Genomic DNA, 20,766 nt, shown 5'->3' with positions numbered 1-20,766 from the left:
TAATTTTATTTCTTTCTTGATAGTTAGAAAATTTTAGTGAGAAATGCAGGAATTTTTTTAGTACACCTTTGAAAAAAACACTCAGTTTTGACAAGTAAACTAGGAAGGAGGGAGTGTATACTTCTCTAACAATGTTGCGTTAAATTTTTATTTTTTTTGTAAATCGACCCGAGCCAATGGATGATCAACCTACACCGACTTGCATGTTGACCGAGGATACAAGTATCGATATGCCAACAACTTTAAATGAAAAGATATATAAATGATGCAAAGAAGTGAGATTGACAACAAGGTCGAAAAAGATTAACTAGATGATCCTGAACCCTAAACCTATCTTCTATGTTTTCATTTCACTTTTACAATAGAATTTCGTTAAGTTAATCTACGATAAATTAATAGCTTCGCTAAAATGATAGCACCTTAATAACCCCCATTAAATTTAGAAGATAATAAAATTATTATGTTCCGAATAGAACCCAACTAATATATCAGTTAAAATCAGCGCAGCAGCAGTACATAAGGGTGGCTAATTAATAAAATAAGAATCCTAAATCATATGTTTCTTGTTCAATTTCATATTACATCAAACTCCGTTTATATTTTTTTGTGGTCTATTAAGAAATTCAGAAATAATGTCGTTGTTTTGTTGTTATTACTGTTTTAGTCTTAACAACAAAGTGTGTACATTTGAACACATAATACGCAAAATATTTAACTTATATTATACCATAAAATAATTTGAATTGAAACTAAAGTAAGATCCGTAGGTACTTGACTTTATAAGAAAACGATCTACACTCGTATTTTTTGAAATTTAAATTTATAAGAAAACGATCTACACTACACTCTGATTTTTTGAAATTTAAACTTAAATTTGATACTTTTTTCACAACAATAATAATAATGTATTTATTTATTTATTTGATAATTTAGACATCCCAAGAAAAAAAATTCATCCTGTGTTTTTTTTCTGATAACTTAGAAAAGATTGTCCTATCATGGCATACTGTGAGTGACACCGTACTAACCCAAGGTTGAATGTCTAACAAGTACTAGTTACTCATTTAACAACTAACAGTCAACAAAATAACAGACACTAAAATTCAGGATGTGCACATTTTTCAAGCTTTCTTACCATGTTAATTAAGAATGATTCAAACATGTGGCAATCTGTGAATAACATTTTCAGAATTACAGTGTTCCCCTGGAACTCAAACGACTAAACACATTTCATTTACAAGTATCAACAAATGTGGAGAAGAGATTTAAAAGAAAATTGATTAAAGCCATCGAAGGATTGAGATAGTGGGAGTGTCATCTTATAGACTCAGCGAGTAGGACTATCTCAAAAAATTACATAATATGGGAATGCAATACACCTACCATATGTAGAAAGGAATCCAGGTGATAAACTAAACAACAGACCCCTTTTGCACCAAACCAAAATCCAAATATTGCCGACCCAAATACTGGGAGTGGGAAATGCATAATTCGGTTTTAGCTATAAATTTGATACCAATATGAAATCACTAATTTAACTATACTAATAATGACGACTAGCTACAACAATCAAATCGTCATCAAAGAAAAAAGAAACATATGTCCGTCATGGTTATGTAAGAACAAGACGAGTGTAACCCAAGTGTAAAAACACGACGAAAAGATGAAAACAGCTAACACCATCAGCAGTCACAAAAAGTCATCCAAAGATGAACATTGGGTCTCCTCTTACACTCATCATAAAATCCGCATAGCCTGTTAATGTGTTTAAAAGCAGTCACAAGCTGACTTGCATGTGATTTCCAGGAACAAGAAGTATCATCAGAAGAAAGCATTCGTTGTGTTTTGGGAACAAGTCTATCAGCCGAAGGAGTATTGTGCCTGTCATAAAATACAATTGAATTAGGGAAAACAAAGGTAACTTAAGTGATTTTCACTCTTTCAACAAAACTTCACATAGCAGTACTCAGTAAACGATTTCATTAACTTAAAAACATAGGGTGTGAGCTTGGGAGAAACATAGGCCGGGCATGATTGGTGGAGACAACCTCCGCCACTAAATATGCATGATTGTTGTCTGTATCATTAAAATAGTGCAACTTATCATCAAAGCCTTATCCCTTTTATGTTAACAATGAAATCAAACTCTTGTTTTGTAAGTTAAATAGACAAGCATCATGCAACAGAGAGAAGCTAATAATCAACCAGCTAAGGTCTAGAAATAGGAAACCAAAATTGATACACCGCTCTTTGTTAAAATGGGGCTTAGAAAACAAAGTAAGACCAAAAAGAAGGGACATGTGTACAATTTAAAATTCAAAAATGAACTTCTAAAAACATGTACATCAGGAAGTCTTAGGATTTTAGGCGTGCATTCTATTCTAGTAGTGGACGACTGACTCAGTTGTGGGCGTCACTTTCTTAAGCTTCCCTTGCAAGAAGCTTGTTTAGGTGATCACAACAAGGAAAGGAATACACCAGCGCAAAAAATTACATAATATGGGAATGATACATATCATCAGCGCACTCATACAGTCTCAAATGCATGGAACTGTAATACATCTACCATATGTAGAAAGGAATCCAGGTGATAAACTAAACAACAGACCCCTTTTGCACCAAACCAGAATCCAAATATTGCCGACCCACCATATAATAATCAGCCAGGTGTTTACGGCAATCACATATCTTCTAAGCTCTTATAAACATACTAGGCCAACAACAAGGAAAGGGGCCCTAGTTGGCTCCACTTTTCTTTGGGAATTTATACCATGTACACTAATTCTGTTTACTTAGTAGTATCTACCTGTTAGAAATAAACCGAACTTAAGAATCTTCACACCAACTAGCCGCCCTTTGCTATATTAGCCAGAAGTGATAATGGTAGCTTTGAAATTTAGATGCCACAAAGAGAATCTTAGAAATTCTCCCAAGGATGCTGCGAGAGAAAGAAAAATCACTCACTTGGATCAAGAATGGGCGTGACTGACAAGTAATTTAAAAGCTGCTACAGAGAATTCTTTGGCACAACATTTTCACAAGACATTCTCAACAATTTCTAGGAAAGGGAAGCATGCAAGTAAGGTGAATCTAGAAAAACAAAAGCAAATGCAGATACATTATGATGCATTATTAGAGATAATAAAGCATAAAAAAGATTGAAAAGGGTTATGAGCAAATCCTTATTGTATCGTTGTATCTACTTGCAAGTACCAACATCAACCATGGGAACTAGACTTCATAATAAAAGATTTCCCTTAAAACATAGGGCATGATTGGTGGAGACAGAAATTCTCAAGTAAATTAACCGAAATTCGTGAGAGTACTTTTCAGTTGGAAGGAAATGTAAAGATTCAAAACCAATTCATGACTAAACCCAACCGCCAATTCATCCAATTATGCATGAAATTGAAATTTAAGAGTGATTACCTCTTAGCTTGGCACAATCTCTCGTGGCGTGATCGGGACTGTCGCACATTAAGCATAGCGCGGTTTTGTTTTGCATTTTTTTGACTGTATGCTGGGGATCACCGGTGCAGTGCTTGCAAAGCCTCTTGTTAGCCGGAAGCCTGGGTAGTTTTCCAGGCGCCCTTGGTATTTGGTTTGCGATTAATGTCTCTATCCTCAAACCACTTCAGATGTCTATCATGAACACCAATACCATTAACATCCCATACCATTCCTTGCTCGTTGCTTTGAGCCCCTTTGGTTGCTATCCAATTAGCAATACTGTTTTGTTCTCTGTATATGTGACGAAATCTTAGATCCTGTTGCAAAGTACCCAAGCTCACCAGCAAGTTGATAAATCTCTTTCCCCAATTCCCTCAAAAACGGTTCACCCCTGGCTTCAGTGTTCAAGATATCAATGGTAGTTTGATTATCACATGAAATCACCAGTTTAGGAATTAACTGAAGCTTCTGCTCCTCTACTGCCTTAAAATACTCCTTGATCCCCCACATCTCGCAGTACTCGGAAGATCTGACGTGATTCGTAGTTTCCCACACTTTACCGGTCACCTCAGTCCGAGCATTGTAATCCCGGACACATACCCCAACTTTAAAATCAATTTGCTGCGGTTCAGGGTTTTCAGTAGTGACTACGATCCTAGGTAAGCTGCAATCTACGGTTACAAGTTTGTAATCCGGTGAAGGCAACAAGTTTTCAGGAAAGACGACCTGCTTAGCTCCGACCTGAGATTCTGCCTCAAGACGCTGCAAATCTTCATAAACCGGATTTATGACTTCGATATTTTCCTTATCACATAAATCCCTATCCATCCATTCTTCTGAAGGGGTTCGACCCGAGGTTTGTTTTTTAGGGTTCCTTCAGACAGAGTGAGAAGAAAGGGAGAGGAACAAAACGGCGGCTAAGAAAGAGTGGGAATGAATAGTAGTAGTATTGGTTAGGTAACACTAGGGTTTCCACCTTTTCATAATCTATTTCTTTATATCTTCAATTTTATATGCTACTCTTAATTTCAGCTATTAATTTGTGATTTGTTAGAAGTCATTTGTTGTACAAGTTCCAATCTATATATTTATTTTCTTCAATTTGGCTTCTCAAACGCAAATTATAGTCATCACTGATCTCAAGCTGCTGCCTTTGCTAGCATATTCACCCGAAGGTTTGGAGGTGGCTCTCAAACGCAAATTGAAATGTTATTGTAATCACTGATCTCAAGCTGCTGCTACCATTGGCTAGCATATTCACCCGAAGCTCTGTTTCTAGGTTGCCCAACCTCAAGAGCAGAAGCAAGGTCAAGTGTGCGATTAGGACTGGAAGAATCCTGCAGTACACGTAAGTGACACATTAACAGCAGCAACTATGGGATGACTAGTAGGAAAAAATTGGTACACTGACACATTCGAGTAAAAGGAAATATTAATGCTTCATATACAACAGAGTGTGTGACAAAGAAACTTACCATTCCAGAATCAAGAAGAATAATGCCGAAACCGAAGGTAAGAGAGGTGCATCATCAGCAAAGGAGGAATACATGGGAGCAAAGCACAGGTTTCAACAGCATTCTCGTCCAGCCCATTACAAAGCTGTGGAAGTGAAAATACAGAATACCAACAAGTCAATAGTGGATTCATAGTGTCACTCCTCAGGGGAAACAAAAAAGCATTGAAAGGTTTATACTTGTCTATCAAGTACATGAAAGCATGCTTTAGACAAGCTTCTGCCCACATTAAGTGACTCAGGAAAATAACTTCCAAAATTGTCCATGGTTTACGAATTTCGTAACAAAAGCTTAACTTTTGGTGTACCCTTTAGCTGTTTGGCATAAAGAAAAAGAAATGCAATTGGCCAACTGGGTCTGGAAAAGTATACATAGTTGCAGGAGATATCCATAATTGAGTTCTGACATTGGCAGACATTTTCCAGCTGTTTACAGCGAAGGAAAATGTCAAGTACTGACGGAACCACCATTCACTGGTTATACTTCAAAGGTAACTGAAATAAAATGAACTCGTTGACTTGCCTCTTCAACGAAACTGAGTACAGAAGCTGAGTACGCATCAATGCTACTATCTGCCCATTCAGATCGATGCTCTCGAAGAAATCTGAGGAGTACAGCAGCAGGAAAATTCTGCGAACCAAAATGAAATCAACAGATGTAAAGAATGCACTCTAATAGACAAGAAATGAAATACCAGCAATTAAAAGGAAATTAAAACCATTTGGGGTCAGTATCCTAACCTGCAAAAGCATGGACGCACATAGTACCGCATTACTCACAGCTGAAAACCTGTTGATGAAAGAGTTATTAGCCCCCATCACTTTTCCAGGAGATGAATTGACAAGGATGGTGACATCATCTATCCCATTATTGACCATCCTTCATCAGTGAAGCCATTGAGAGCTTTTTAAAACCTCCGGAACAGAAAATCAATCAATGTCCGATCAGGAACCTATTATTAATATCATAACTTGAGGCATCTTGAAGCATCATTATCTCTCACCTGCTAAGCCTCTGAGTAAGTCCACGTAGAGCTGCAGGCCTCCTACCCCAACCAGTGACAGTTGATTGAGAAACCTCCAAGGAATCTGCCTTAGCTGGCATAAAGCCTGTGTACAACAGTAAAGCAACGAAACAATATAACATTTACATTACAAAATAACAACTATTTGCATGAGAAGAATTTGAGTTGTCCTACCGCCATTGTAGTCTTGTGAGCTAGTACAGTTGAAGATTCATACAGTGGCCACGACACCTCTGGTACACTGGATGGCTGGTTCAGGAAATTTAACTTCGATGTTATTTGGGTGTTGAAATTTGATAAAGTTTGACGTTCGCATTTATTAGCAAACAACTACGAAAGGAACTAGTATTCAACAATAGGTGAATGCATGTACCTCCAAATCCATATGATCAATAATGTGTATTATTGATCCACCCCCATCACAGGGTCTTATGAGGTACCCACTTGGGAGTATTTCTGCTCTCACAAAATGCTGTACTGGTGGCATGCTTAGACCTCCATGTGTGCTGCTAAGCGACCTCTCACAGACCTGCACAGTAAACAATGTGTGGTGTCACGAAAAAATCGACATGATAAAATGAAGGATAACAAAACCTCAATCCAGATTCGTAGTGTGTATTAAAAAAGAACAACTAGGATGTTACTTACCACAAGACTACCATCCTCTAGCACAGAAGTAAAGCGCAGAAACCAGAAATCACGAGCAGGAGCCAATGTTGTTGGGGCATACAGTTCACAACATCCACAGCTCGGCAATTGCGAAACCACAAAGGCCGATCTTTGAGGATTTCCTCGACCTAGAGAAATTCAGTTTGAGTGAATTAAACCTTCTTGCACCTAATCACTGAGACTCCAGAACACTGAGCACACAGTACATGGGGAATGGAACATGACCAGGCAACTTACCCTTGTAGGTTCTAGACCCACTAGGCCGCAGGCTCGTGCTGCCACTCCAGTACAACCGTGTGAAATAGCAGCGATTCCAATGGAATCCAGACCAGGCTGCATAGATCAGTAGGAATAAGAACAACCAACATTACTTTACAAAAGAATTGCCTTGAATGCAAATTTGGAAGTGGAGTAGTAACAGAAGGTAGGAACAAATAGTTAAGTTCAGGCATGGTTTACAACAACATGATTCAACGTCGATGTACTGCTTGTGCACCAGGTTTGGCACTCTAAGTTGCTAAAGTTGCATTCTGAAAGTTTCAGCTCAATCCTTTACATAACTATTGCTTACTGTGAGATGTTTCCATACCAATCTTAGCATCTTATCACTGATCAAATAATAATTATTCACACAAGAACCCAAAGAACTAACATGAGCTTGAAATAATAAACAAACATGGTATAGAGGCAAGGGCAGACCTTGAAATAGAGTGAACTAACATACTTATCAGTGACGGTAAAACAATTGCAGTTAACTTTAAAATAGAGTGAACAAAACTTTCTACCTTCAACATCTTTAGCTTGTAACTACTGCGATGCCTTCTTATCACATCTTCACATGCATTTGCAATCCATGAAGGATTTGCCAAATGATTACTAAAATACTTGTCCACCGTCCACGCCACAATTATGATTTAGGACAAGTTTTCTAACCATGGACAATTGGAGTACTATCAAACATGTCACCAAGAGACAATCTCCTCCTAACATTGTCAATGACAGTAGATCCAATCGGAGCAGCCTCCCTAAACCTGTGTAAATGAAAACAATCAATTGCCATTATTTTCTGGTACTTGTCTTCCATTAAAATAATTTTTATACACTAATGAAGGAGACGAAACTTAATCACAATGTTACCTTGAACTGCAATTACTCAATTAGTAAAAAATTTAGGCACAAGTGTCAAAACAAGAGATATTAATCAATACCCACCATCCCAATTTGTTAACACCGATGAAATTACAATTCAAAATATCCCAAGTGACAAAAGAAGTAAGCTTTTAATAAAAAGGTGGAAATCTAACAATAGATCTGCATGTTAAAAACCCTTACAAATCAAGAATTAAGAGATTCTACATCTAAACAAACAAATACCACTTTATACAGTACACAACAAAAACAATGGAACAGAAAAACACAAAAAGAAATACAAAAATTCCTTCTTTTAAACACAGATTAAGCATGCAAAATGGGTGGATCACCCTTTTTTATATGAGATCAGAACATGCATCCTTATTCTCACCATTTCTAACTGATTCACTCTCACTTGAGATGTAAGCAAAATCATACAAAAAAACCAAACTTTATAAAGAATTAGAATGAATCAACACATACCCAAGAAGCATCATCACTAAATACACAACAAGAAGAAAATTTAGCTAAGTTTCGAGTCTACTCTAACAGGAGAAGAACTGTAAGTGTTTTAATAAGATGGACCGCGTGGGTTATTTGCGACTTTTCAGTGAAAAAAAGTGGGCCTAAAGGTCGAGTCTGAGTGAAAGTCTGAACGAGAGATGGTACTATGTCAGCTCTCAAGTCTATCTCTCTTGAAGTCAATAGCCTCTATAAAATCTCTAAGATTCTATTGGATCATCTCTGTAAGTTTCCCAAGACAATTCTTTAGAATTACGTAATGCATTAAATTTCCATGATCTTAATCAAACCTAGGTGGTTGACGCATAGAGGACTAATGATGCCTATTTTTTACTCTGAAACACGTCAAGTATGTGTATAACAATGCTTCCTTATTTAACCCATCAGTTTAAAGGCATCAAAAGTAGTGATTTTTGAATCTACTCTAGTAGGAGTAGTAGGAGGGCTTAATATTTTTCTCTTAGATACTTATACTTATAATATAATTATTAATTAATTTACCCTAATCAAACAGCAAAAAAAAAATGTTTCGTACTAGCCTCGTAATCCATCCACCAGTTGTTTGAGTGCTTTCACTTTTGCTTTATTTGAAGGATAATGAGCGGGTTCATTCATCTTCCTTGACACTATATGCAATATCTAAGGGATCTAGACAAAGCAGCTTTGCACATTTGTGACAGAGGAGGAGGCATATCCACGGATCAGTTTCATGAAGGGGAGGCTCAGAAGAATTCTCCATATATAGCCGTACCCCGAGAAGAGATGTCCAAAGGGAAACTGTTCACGACTCGCACCAATCAAGAGGAATATGACTTGACTACTCAGTGATTGGCATGATAGTACGTACACAAGTGTTAAAGATAAGATTATGCATGCTTAGATTAATTAATAATAGTATATAAAATGAATGGAATCGAGTCAGATGAGTCAGACTCAGCTTCAATTATATATACATCTTCTACTCTCTCTACCTAGTAACTTATTTTATCTGACACAATTTAGTTTGCGTCTTCAATTAGCCAAAAGGTCATTTCTGCACACAAACCAAGAACAAGACACCATTGAAGGGTCGACTGTTTCAACGACTCTGTGTTTCATTTCGCAAAAACAACCTTTTTCATTTTTCACTTTTATAAGACTATGAAAGGGAGTGCTAGGATCTTAGGGAGTTTGATCACTTCACTTTCAAACTCGTGGTAGTAGTTCCGGGTATTCATTTGCCTGATTCTTCAAGAGTTTTCCGATCAATTCGCCGGTCTCAACTTCTAGTACGTCAGTCTTCTTCTCTGTTTCTCAAGTTGTTTTGAGTGATTTTTAGAAGCACTAATTTTATAAACCGATGTTAGTCTGTTTGATTGAAACCCCCATTTTTGCTGTTTGATCACACTCAATACACCTTTAATTTGTGTTTCTCTTACTGAAATTTCATTGATTGTATACCCTTTTGTGTGCTTGAATTCTATGGTAGTTTGAAATTCCACAAAACCCATACTGAAATTATATCTCAATTTGGGAGTTGTTGTTGAAAGGACAAAGGAAGTCTGATTGTGGGCATGCTCACAATGGGATATTGAAGGCAACTGAGTGGGTGTTTGATGAAGAGTGTCAAGTCTTGAAGGAATTAGTAAGACCTCTCCTCCTTTCGGCGCTTTATCTGAATTTCTTTTCGTTTTAAGGGGCTTCTTCTTATTCCTTTTTGTGTTTGCACTTAATATTACAGGAGGAGATCATATCCAATTTTGCTGCTGCTCTGGTTTATAGCATCATTACTCCAATTTTGCATAACAATGACAAGGTATTATTGTTAGCTTGTTATTGGCTTAATATGTATATGTTTACACTTTATCTTCTCCATGATACTCGTATCTGTGGTTGATAATGGAAACCCTGAGTTGTTTTTAATCATGTAATTTATATACTCATATATACAATTGAAGCTGGGTCTGACTCATCTGAGTAGTCATATTAAGAGTCTATGTCTTCTTGATGGTTTACAATGAAGAGAGAGGAGGAAACGTCGAGGAGGAAACGTCCCTACGGAGGATTTTTCTCAGCAAAACCCAATTGATGAAGGATACGCCTCCTCTATCACCACTGATTACTCAGAGGAAGCCTCATCTGAAAGTGATGCCAAATTTGACAAGGGATGGGACGGCAAAATTGATGGCCAATATGTAGGTCCCTTTGCATGTTTAAATAACTTCACCAATAAATATGAACATAAAGACTTGTTCTTTAAAGCCATAACTAGTACTCAAGAGTCAGAAGACGAAACTGAAGATGATACGGATGATAAAACACAAGAGCCAACCAATTCAGAAAGTGTGAGTTTTAAATTTCGCATTTTCCAGTTTTACTTGTATAATACGATACGTTTGCATCCCTACAGTAGATATTTGGATAATGTCTTTTACAACAAGGATATGCTTTGCAGGGGGGGCAGATGACGCTGAACAGTTTCCTCTCGAGCAAGCCCACTGGGGATATCTGGAAGCAGTCTTGGCTGGAGGAAGGCGAGACAACAGAATCTGCTTGTGTCAATGTGTACAGTTACTATAAGAAAGAAACAGATCGTGGAGGATATGCAGTTATTTTACGCAATAACTCTGCACAGCCAATAGCTGCTAGAATCAACTTCTCACTGGATGGAAGATCTTATCTTTTCCAAGTGTTGAGTGGATTACTCGCTGGTCTCCGTCTTGCTTCATAGTATGGCTGTTATAGCCCTTATGTGCGGTGCAAGTACTCCAGAATAGTTGTTACGCTTCTCCGCCAAATCGCCTCTCGTAGTTGCAAATGCGAAGGCAGCAAGATAGGTAATATCTGTCACAGATGTGCAAGCTCCATTGTCCCTTACATGAGTGATGATTGCTTTGAAACTTTGGTGCCTCTCATTGAACAACTCCAAGACAAATACAATTATCTAGGACCCACAAATTTTGCATGCGTGTCAAGGAAGATGAACGAAGCTGCTCATTATCTGGCAATAAAGGACGCACTGTCGAATAAGAAATTACTGGTGGATTATGAGAATGGAAAACTGGTGGACTACGAGGCTGATATGAGTTTCCAGAAAAAACTAGTATCCTTTCTGTTGAATGAATGATGCATATGATTCAATTTACTACAACTTGGATGCAAGGGGTAGTCTTGTGAGGTAGGCTCGTGCAGTCTGTAAATCCATTCAATTGATAGTTGTATTTATGCTCAGATGTCTATTTATTCTGTGGCTAAAATGTTAACGGAGAAAGGAGCTAGGCCCGCTCTGGTTGAACTCATGTTTTTAGCTTCATCTTTCTCTCGCGGTCACAGTAATCTCTGTCATGACCCATGTTCACAATGATGGAACGAACATTACTTTCCATTCATTTCTTTGATCTTGAAGGTCCTTAAAAATCAAGATTCAGGTATTTCAGGTGTTGATTTGAAAATTGGAACTGATACTACGACAAACACTAGCAGAATTGAACTGTATGAGTATGACCAAAAATCGTTACGCTGGTAACTCACAGGCCCAAGGAAACGAAACCTGGCTTAAAAGAGAGGCTACCCATTTTTGTTTTTCAGCATGAATTCGATGTTTCAATTTACAGTACTAGATTACGTACTACAATTTATTTGAAAAGAAAAAAAAGATTCATTGAAAAGCTAAAAAGTACAGCTGACTCGACTTGACCAAATGATATTGTTATCTTGTTTTTCAAACAAGGGCAGGTCCTCTCTCATCAAGTTCACCGGAAGAAGCGGAATCTCTAGGTTTTCTCCAGGAGGTAAAATGGGCTAGAGCGATGAAACTGTCAGACTTTGGGGTGGAGGGGGACTGCAATAATCTTTTTGATTACCTGAATGGAGAGCCATCTCAAATCACTTGGCAAAATCAAAGTATTATGGATGACGTTAAACTTGAAGTCTCTTTTTGTAACAATTTTAAAGGTTTTTATTTCAAACCTAGAACAGCTAACAGAGTAGCCGATACTCTAGCTAAATAAGCAATGAATTTTAGAACTAATATTGAATGGAGCATTAGTCCTCCATCTTGTATTCTCATTGATCTAGAAGTAGATAAATCTAATGCCAGGGTCCTTGGCAAAGGTCCAGCACTAGATGGCTCTACTCTTTCTGTTGTAAGGGATACTAACTCCCCAAGTTAGTTTTTTTTTATGAATCTTTAACTTCCAAAAAAAAGTTATATTGTCCTGCATTCAACACCGATCATTTCGCAATGAAGTCAACCCAATGCAAACTACTAGAGGCAGTGGCGGATCCAGTGTGCAACAAGGGTGCGCAGTTGCGACCCCTCCACACTGGGCTTCCAGGCCAAATTTCCCAAGCCCAAATTTTTTTACAAGCCTAATTTTACATTTTTGCTACCCCTGATACAATTTTGCTTCCCCTTAGTCTAGTTTCTAGACTAGGGAAGCAGCCAAGCAGGGACAGGAGCGAGATACAGAGACTGGATGCCCATTCTTTTATAACTCTGCAGCATTCACACACTATTCTGGAGTCCTTTTTGGCACCCATAAAGCAGTGATTGTCACTGATAAATTACCTGGCGTTTTTAGGGGCCACTCAAAAGAATTTAGGGGCCAACAATAAAACAAAAAAGGTCACCCAAAAGAAAAATGTAGCCAGCCCTTATCTCGCGTAATTCGTAATGGCGAAATTACCCTTATATATTCGGAGGATATGATAACATTGTTACCCTCCGAATGCAATCGGAAGCCAAAATCGTTCCCATACTTCCGATTGTAGTCGGTGCAGTATTAGAATGATTTGTGTTTCATTTTTTCCATTTCTTTTTAATTTTTGAGTTGTTAGAGTTATAGAGAAGAAGGTGAAGGAAAAAAAGAGAAAACTCATTTTATCACTACAAAAATGGATGGATACGAAGAAGAAGGTGAGAATCATGACGAAGAACAAAATGTTGAGGGTTCACGACCGTTTAGAGAAGACGATTTGGGGTATATGTTGAATGATCCAAACTTTTGTGGAGAGGAAAACATAGACGACCCTTTCATGGAAGAAAATGGAGAATCGCATGATATTGAAGCTAACGATGCATGTAAAACACAGGTATTGTGTTAAGAAACTAAAATACTCGATTTGCATGGTTTGTGTGCTTTTGTAAACAGGAAAAACCGATTATTGCATGCATTGAATGCCATGAACTACCCAGATTCGGTAGCTAATTTCTAGATTAAACTTACGAATATAACACACTGAGTACCAAATATGTATATTCGGTAGTTACAAGATACTAGTTTACTGCCGAATATGAGAAAAACCCCAAACTGGTTTTCCAAAAATATCTACATTCGGTAGTTATGTAGAGTTATTTACCTCCGAATGGCCCCAAAAACGAATTCCTCAGAAAATTTCAAAACTCAGTATTCTTATCCTTTACAATCGGTAATAGTTTAACATTATTTGACTGCCGAATATAACAGTGGCCTCAAAATAAAATTTCCGAAAACTTGAAAATCGGATGTTTATCGATTAAAGTTATCTCCCGGTTATTTATATTCGGCTGGTTTACTATATATTTTAGATTCCGATTATATCATATTTTGCACTCAGTAAACTGTGTACATTCATTTGCATAAATCGGGTGTTTTGGGTAACCGATATGATTCCGAATATAAAGTATTCGGAAGTTAGACTTATTTAATTACCTCCGATTATATCATTTTTTTCACTCAGTAAACTGTGTACATTCATTTGCATAGATCGGGTGTTTTGGGTAACCGATAGGATTCCGAATATAGAATATTCGGAAGTTTGACTTATTTAATAACCTCCGATTATTGTATAATAATTTGTTGCTTTCATATGCAGGCCGTTGAAGAGTTTGTTGATGACTTCTATTTGAGGCCCGACACTTCCCTATACTATGCAAACGATTTGGTATACTCATTACTACTTTTTTCTTTTTTTCAAAATTTATATGTTAAATGGTTATGCTTATTAGATTTGTTTTGTTTTATGGACGTTTAGACATTTGGAAGTAAGAAGGAGGCAAAGGAATGGCTTATGAACAAGGCAAAAGATAACATGTGCGTGGTAGTTCAAAATAATCATGTTAGTGACACTCGATTTGAAATGATTTGTGAGCGAGGTGGGACGCGAAAGAGTCACGAGGGAAAGAATAGTAAGTACATACGGAAGACGAATAGGAAATACCGAAGCAATACCAAGAAGATAGGATGCCCATTTAAGATTGTCTTCTATAAGCCCGATGGTATTAAAGGTAAAGAGTATAAAATGTATAAAGTTGATAACGGTTGTCACAACCATGATGATCCGTTGGATTTAATTGGACATATAATGGTTTCCAAGTTAAAACCACATCAAATGCAGACGGTGAGGTCTATGCGGATCCAAAAAGCGAGTGCGATCTTAAGTAAAATAAAGGCGGACGATCCCGACAACTTGTCTTCTTTGTCTACAATTAAGTCGGCCCTAGCTACGATCAAAAGGACTGATTGGGATGGTAGAACGGTCATGCAACAATCGGAGTGGTTAGCGGAGTTACACGGATACACCTTGAGAAGGGAAGAAAAGGATGGTATAGTGGTTCGTATTTTCTTGGCACATCCCGAAATGATCCAATTGGCTCAATGCTTTCATCAAATTTTGTTGATAGATGCTACTTATAAGAAAAACAAGTATAACATGCCGTTGTTGAACATTGCTTGCCATACTTCGGACAAAAACACGTTTACGATTGCATGGGGTTTAATGGATCATGAGAACAATGTGAGTTTCATTTGGATGTTGGAGACGTTGAGGTCCATTTATAACGGTGATAATTTTCCAAGGGTTATTGTAACGGATAACGATCAAGCCTTAATGCATGCAATAGCGGTAGTGTTTCCGGAAGCCCAAAACTTGCAATGTACGTGGCACATTCAATGCAATCTCAAAACCAATTGCCATCATCATTTCCAAGCTAAAAGACCAAGGAAGGGTACCAAGAGGTCAAAGGAAGAGGATGAGCGCATTAGTAAATTAACCTTGGAAGAACGTAAGGAAGAGGATAGGCTATTTGAAGAAAAGTGGAAGGAGGATGGAATAATTTGGAAAATGTTCATGAAAGCATGGGACAAAATCGTTTGGTCGATGACCGAGGAAATTTACGAATGTAACTTGAAGAAATTTGAGGATGAATACAGCACGGACTACCCAAAACCGGTTGAGTATTGTAAAACACAATGGTTAACGATTAAGGAGAGGTTTGTGTTTGCATGGACATATGAATATCGTAACTTCAAGAACGAGGCGACAAGCATTGCGGAGGGGTCTCATGGTCGACTAAAGAAAATACTAATTGGTAGTCAAAATGGAGTTGTGTCGATCCAAGAAGCAATCCATGAATTAACCAATCGTGATCTCGTAAAGATTAGGAAATGTATGCAATTTAGTGTACACCAATTCCCGATGGAACATATTAAGGAAAAATTGCTTCTAAGGGGAGTTGTTCATAAAGTTTCAAGATGGGCAATAAATCGCATGATGAAACAATTGAAGTTATATAAAACTTATGATGATGAGAATACGGTTTGTGTTTGCAAGGATATGATAGGTATTGGACTCCCATGTTTTGAACTTGCTATATTCGTAGGATAATTGTTTTGTAAAGTCCCGAATGTACGATGGCCCAAAAATCAGAATTTGGGAAAAACTTATACTTTTCAAATTTTGAAATTGAAATAATCGTAAGTATAATTAGTTACCCAAACTTCCGAATATGGGCTGTCTAACATTCTATATTGGCCCTTGGAACCACCTAGAGCCAAGGCGTGGTTTGTTTTGAATTTGCTATATTCGGAGGATAATTGTTTTGTAAAGTCCCGAATGTACGATGGCCCAAAAATCAGAATTTGGGAAAAACTTATACTTTTCAAATTTTGAAATTGAAATAATCTGAAGTATAATTAGTTACCCAAACTTCCGAATATGGGCTGTCTAACATTCTATATTGGCCCTTGGAACCACCTAGAGCCAAGGCGTGGTTTGTTTTGAACTTGCTATATTCGGAGGATAATTGTTTTGTAAGTCCCGAATGTACGATGGCCCAAAAATCAGAATTTGGGAAAAACTTATACTTTCCAAATTTTGAAATTGAAATAATCAGAAGTATAATTAGTTACCCAAACTTCCGAATATGGGTTGTCTAACATTCTATATTGTCCCTTGGAACCACCTAGAGCCAAGGCGTGGTTTGTTTTGAACTTGCTATATTCAGAGGATAATTGTTTTGTAAAGTCCCGAATGTACGATGGCCCAAAAATCAGAATTTGGGAAAAACTTATACTTTTCAAATTTTGAAATTGAAATAATCGGAAGTATATAACATTATAGTGTCTTCCGAATAAATACTGGCCCCAAAATGGGATTTTTCCTATATCAGAAATTTTGAGATTTTTCAATATATATATATATATATATATTCGGTAGTGAGTGTACTTCCGAATACTGTGTGTCTACTTAAATATATTCGGGAGACAAAAAATTCATTAAACTACCGATTATTACCAGTTTGTATCCTGGAAGATATGACCAACAATATTCGGCCGATAACCATCAAATATTTCTCCCGAATACTGTCGATGTTCTTGAGAAATGAAGAACACGACTACATTCGGAAGTAAAGGAGCATGAATATCGCCCGAATCTGGATAAATAACCGAAAACCCTAGAATTATTTTTTCTCGATTCGCCGAATTAAAGCGAAATAAACCCCAAAAATGATAGATTCTTACCTAATTGGGGCCATTTGACTTTGGAGCGGAATTTTTTTTTTTCTTCCACAATCGAAAGATAATAGGAAACTGGAAGAAGAAGAGTTGAAATGAGTAGAATTGTTTTTGATTTGGTTTTCATACAGTTTTACCATAAGGGCATTTATGTAACTTCAATATTATATAGGGTACCCCTTAATTAGAGTCTTTGGATGGGTATAAATTGATGGCCCCTAAATCCTTTGGGGTGGCCCCTAAAAACGCTAGGATAAATTACCCCCTTTTTACTGAACAACAAGAGTGCAAGAAAGCTAAGATAATGATCAGTTACTGTCTTCATTTTCACAGATTGAAAGGAACCCAGGATGGAAATTCAAGAAGGAAAGATAAACATTTCACAACTAATTAAGGCGCAAATTCAATTAAAAAACACTACCAAAACTACAGAGGTTGATTTAAGTTATATGTTGAGGTGGTTGTTGAATGATGCCATCCACATAATCAAAGAGATCAACATGGATTTATATACCCAAATTGATTCCTTCAAATGAGATAATCCGTGGAATCAAGTTTTAAAGCAATTTTTGAAGGCATTGTGGATTCAAAACATTCAAAAATCATAAAATTCAAGAAACAAGAAATCTGAACTAATAAAGCTTCTATGAGAGTAACTTCGAGAAAACCGTATCAAGAAGTTGAAAATTCTTGAATTGATTTCAAGAATCAGATCTGGGTAGATGAGATTTTCATAAATTCTACTGAGATTAAAAACGGCGATGACTAAATTCTTTTGACTAAATAAAGCAATGTGGGCAATGAAAACCCACTATCTAATTTGGATAGAACCACCATCATCCTTGTCGAGATATACTTTCCACTTTTCATTATTTTTCTCTTCTAATCATGTGTTAAGACCCGAAACTGATACGACAAAAACCCTTTGAATGGGGATTAACCACCGAGAAGAACACAGATAAAACTCTGATTATATTTCTTTCATATTCATTGAATAATTAAACCCTAAAACAAACTAATATATTTATAGAAAACATATCTTGAATAGAAAGTAAATAACCCTAAACTAATTACTAATAGCACCCGCATTTTAGATTGGTGTTGGTATCCCAATATTCCCAACCCCTTGAAAGACAACTTGTCCTCAAGTTGGATCCTAAAACATTATTTTTAAATAAATCCTAAAAGTGCCCCAGTATCTTGTATTCTTTGTGCACTGCAACTCCTTCCCAAGGCGGCTTCCATAACCTTGTCAAGCTTGAACCGTATGACGGAACAATGTTACCATGATCCAGAAGACATGTTGTTGTTATATGGTGCACTTGGAAAATCAACTCTGGCTCCGGAACAATAACAAGAATGGCATGCATGATGTTGTTGGGCTTGATTGTGGACCTTGAAGGCTTGCGGACAGATTCCATGGAGCCTTTTGTTGAAACCTTTTGTTTTAACGTGCTTGATTGTGGAGGTTGTTGTTGACCTTGATGTTTACAACCAATAATGAAGACACCTTGTATTTTGTTGCGGCGCCTTGTCAGCTATTTTTGTATAGTATGTAACCAACAAAGAATAACCAGCAACTTCACCTTTCGGCTAATAGACGCCAACCAATTTTTTTGTCTTCGTACTTTGCTCCTCCCAGATGGATGATGCTACTTCCTTGATAGAAATAGTTGTCCACCGTCCTTAGCCTTCTATTCTAAAAGATCTTGATGGTTAATTAACTGACCAAACTTTTATACGTCGGACGTACCTTGTTAACAGATGTTGATAGAAGTTTTTGATGGCCTCCGGTATACTCCCAATATATTCACTTATAACAGATAATTCGGTGAATATCTTCCACAGTTTAATTGTGGAGATATGGAGATTTATTTATACTCATCAATGACTGCAATGCAGTTACTATAGTTGTTACAGATTCAGAAAACAAGTTCAAAGACTTTGTTTAAACAAACCACACGCATAGCAATAGGAATAGTCCTAATTACTAGGTATTTTGACTAACTGATAATGAATCTTTGATGAGCTGTCTTGAACCGTATCCTTAACATCCCCTCTCAAGTTGTACCGTAGCTGGCGGATGTGCAACTTGGAGCGTAATATTTGAAACCTTGGTGCAGCAAGGCCCTTTGTAAAAATGTCTGCCAATTGATCTCTTGAACTGATAAATCGCACACTCAACTGTTTGCTTGCAACACGCTCCCTGACAAAATGATAGTCGATTTCAATGTGTTTTGTACGCGCATGAAACACCGAACTAGCTGTGAGATAAGTATCCCCTAGATTGTCACACCAGAGAATAGGAACTGTAGACTCAACACCCAACTACACTAGCAAAGATTGAATCCAAATAATTTCAGATGTTGCAATTGCAACTCCACGGTATTCTGCCTCTGTACTAAACTTGGACACTGTCTTTTGTTTTCGAGCGCTCCAGTAAATTAAGTTGCCACCAAAGTATATACAGTATCCACTAGTGGATCTTCGATCATCCAAGCTGCCTGCCCAATCTGCATCACAGTATGCATGAAGAGAATAATCCTGCTTTGGGTATAGATGCAACCCATAATCCACAGTACCTTTCAGATATCGAAGGATGCGTTTGACAAGCTCCCAATGTTCAACAAATGGATCATGCATATATTGGCACACTTTGTTTAGAACTATAGAAATATCTGGCCGCGTCAGATGCAAATATTGCAGTGCACCCACTACACTGCGATATAAAGTGGCATCTGTGAAACTTGTAGTACCATCTTTTTGAATCTTCACATTTGAACCAAGTGGTGTACTAACTGGCTTTACTCCATCCATCTTAACACGCTTGAGAAGATCTGACACATACTTTCTCTGAGTTAGAACTAACCCCTTGTCTTGTCATAAAACTTCTACACCCAAAAAGAAAGAAAGATCACCCATATCTTTAAGAGAAAACTCAGAGCTGAGAGCAGCAATTAGATTATTGATTTGCACTGTATTCGACCCAGTGACTATTATATCGTCGACATACACAAGAACATAAGTAATGGACTTGAGTGTTTTGTAGACAAAGAGTGAGCTATCAGCAATAGACCCCTTGAAACCAATCTTTATTAAGTAGTTACTAAGCCTTGAAAACCAAGCACGCGGCGCTTGTTTAAGTACATACAGGGACTTATGCAACTTGCAAACATGATTTGTAAAATTCGAGTCTACATAACCTGGTGACTGCTTCATGTAGACATCCTCTTCAAGGTGCAAGAAAGCATTTTCAACATCCAGCTGTTGAAGTGGCCATTGATTCATTACCGCAATGGATAAGACCAAGCGAATGGTACAAGGCTTGATCACCGGACTAAAAGTCTCACTGAAATCCACACCTTCCTGCTGGTTAAACCCCTTAGCAACAAGTCGTGCTTTGTGGCGCTCAATCGTACCGTCTGTATTTTTCTTCACGCGAAAAACCCATTTTGACCAAACAACGTTCATACCATCTTCATACTTCACCAATGAATAAGTGTTATTTCGAATTAAAGCATTGATTTGTGTATCCATAGCTGATCTCCATTTTGGATTTTTGTTAGCTTCTGAAAAACAAGTAGGCTCCATGAAATCAGACTTAGGAAGTGGATGCTTTGTGGCTGCCAAGCACAGTCTCTGAACAGGTTTACTAATTCCAGCTTTTCCTCTAGTAACCATAGGGTGCATTGTCACTTCA

At 37.4% G+C, this 20,766-nt stretch overlaps 1 protein-coding gene and 1 pseudogene across 1 annotated transcript; both read right to left on the bottom strand.

Annotated features, from left to right (window-relative positions):
• Positions 1-1,336: 1,336 nt before the first annotated feature.
• LOC113274702 lies at positions 1,337-8,338 on the bottom strand (annotated as a pseudogene).
• An 11,056-nt stretch (positions 8,339-19,394) lies between these two features.
• LOC113271956 (uncharacterized mitochondrial protein AtMg00810-like) lies at positions 19,395-19,883 on the bottom strand. The gene has a single exon (XM_026521878.1). It carries the CDS (start codon positions 19,881-19,883, stop codon positions 19,395-19,397), a length of 489 nt encoding a protein of 162 aa, XP_026377663.1.
• Between the last annotated feature and the right edge of the window lie 883 nt (positions 19,884-20,766).

This window comes from Papaver somniferum, chromosome 4, assembly GCF_003573695.1.
Source record: "Papaver somniferum cultivar HN1 chromosome 4, ASM357369v1, whole genome shotgun sequence".
Classification (NCBI taxonomy): domain Eukaryota; kingdom Viridiplantae; phylum Streptophyta; class Magnoliopsida; order Ranunculales; family Papaveraceae; genus Papaver; species Papaver somniferum.
Note: the sequence above shows the minus strand (reverse complement) of the source record. Positions and strands in the feature narration are given on the sequence as shown.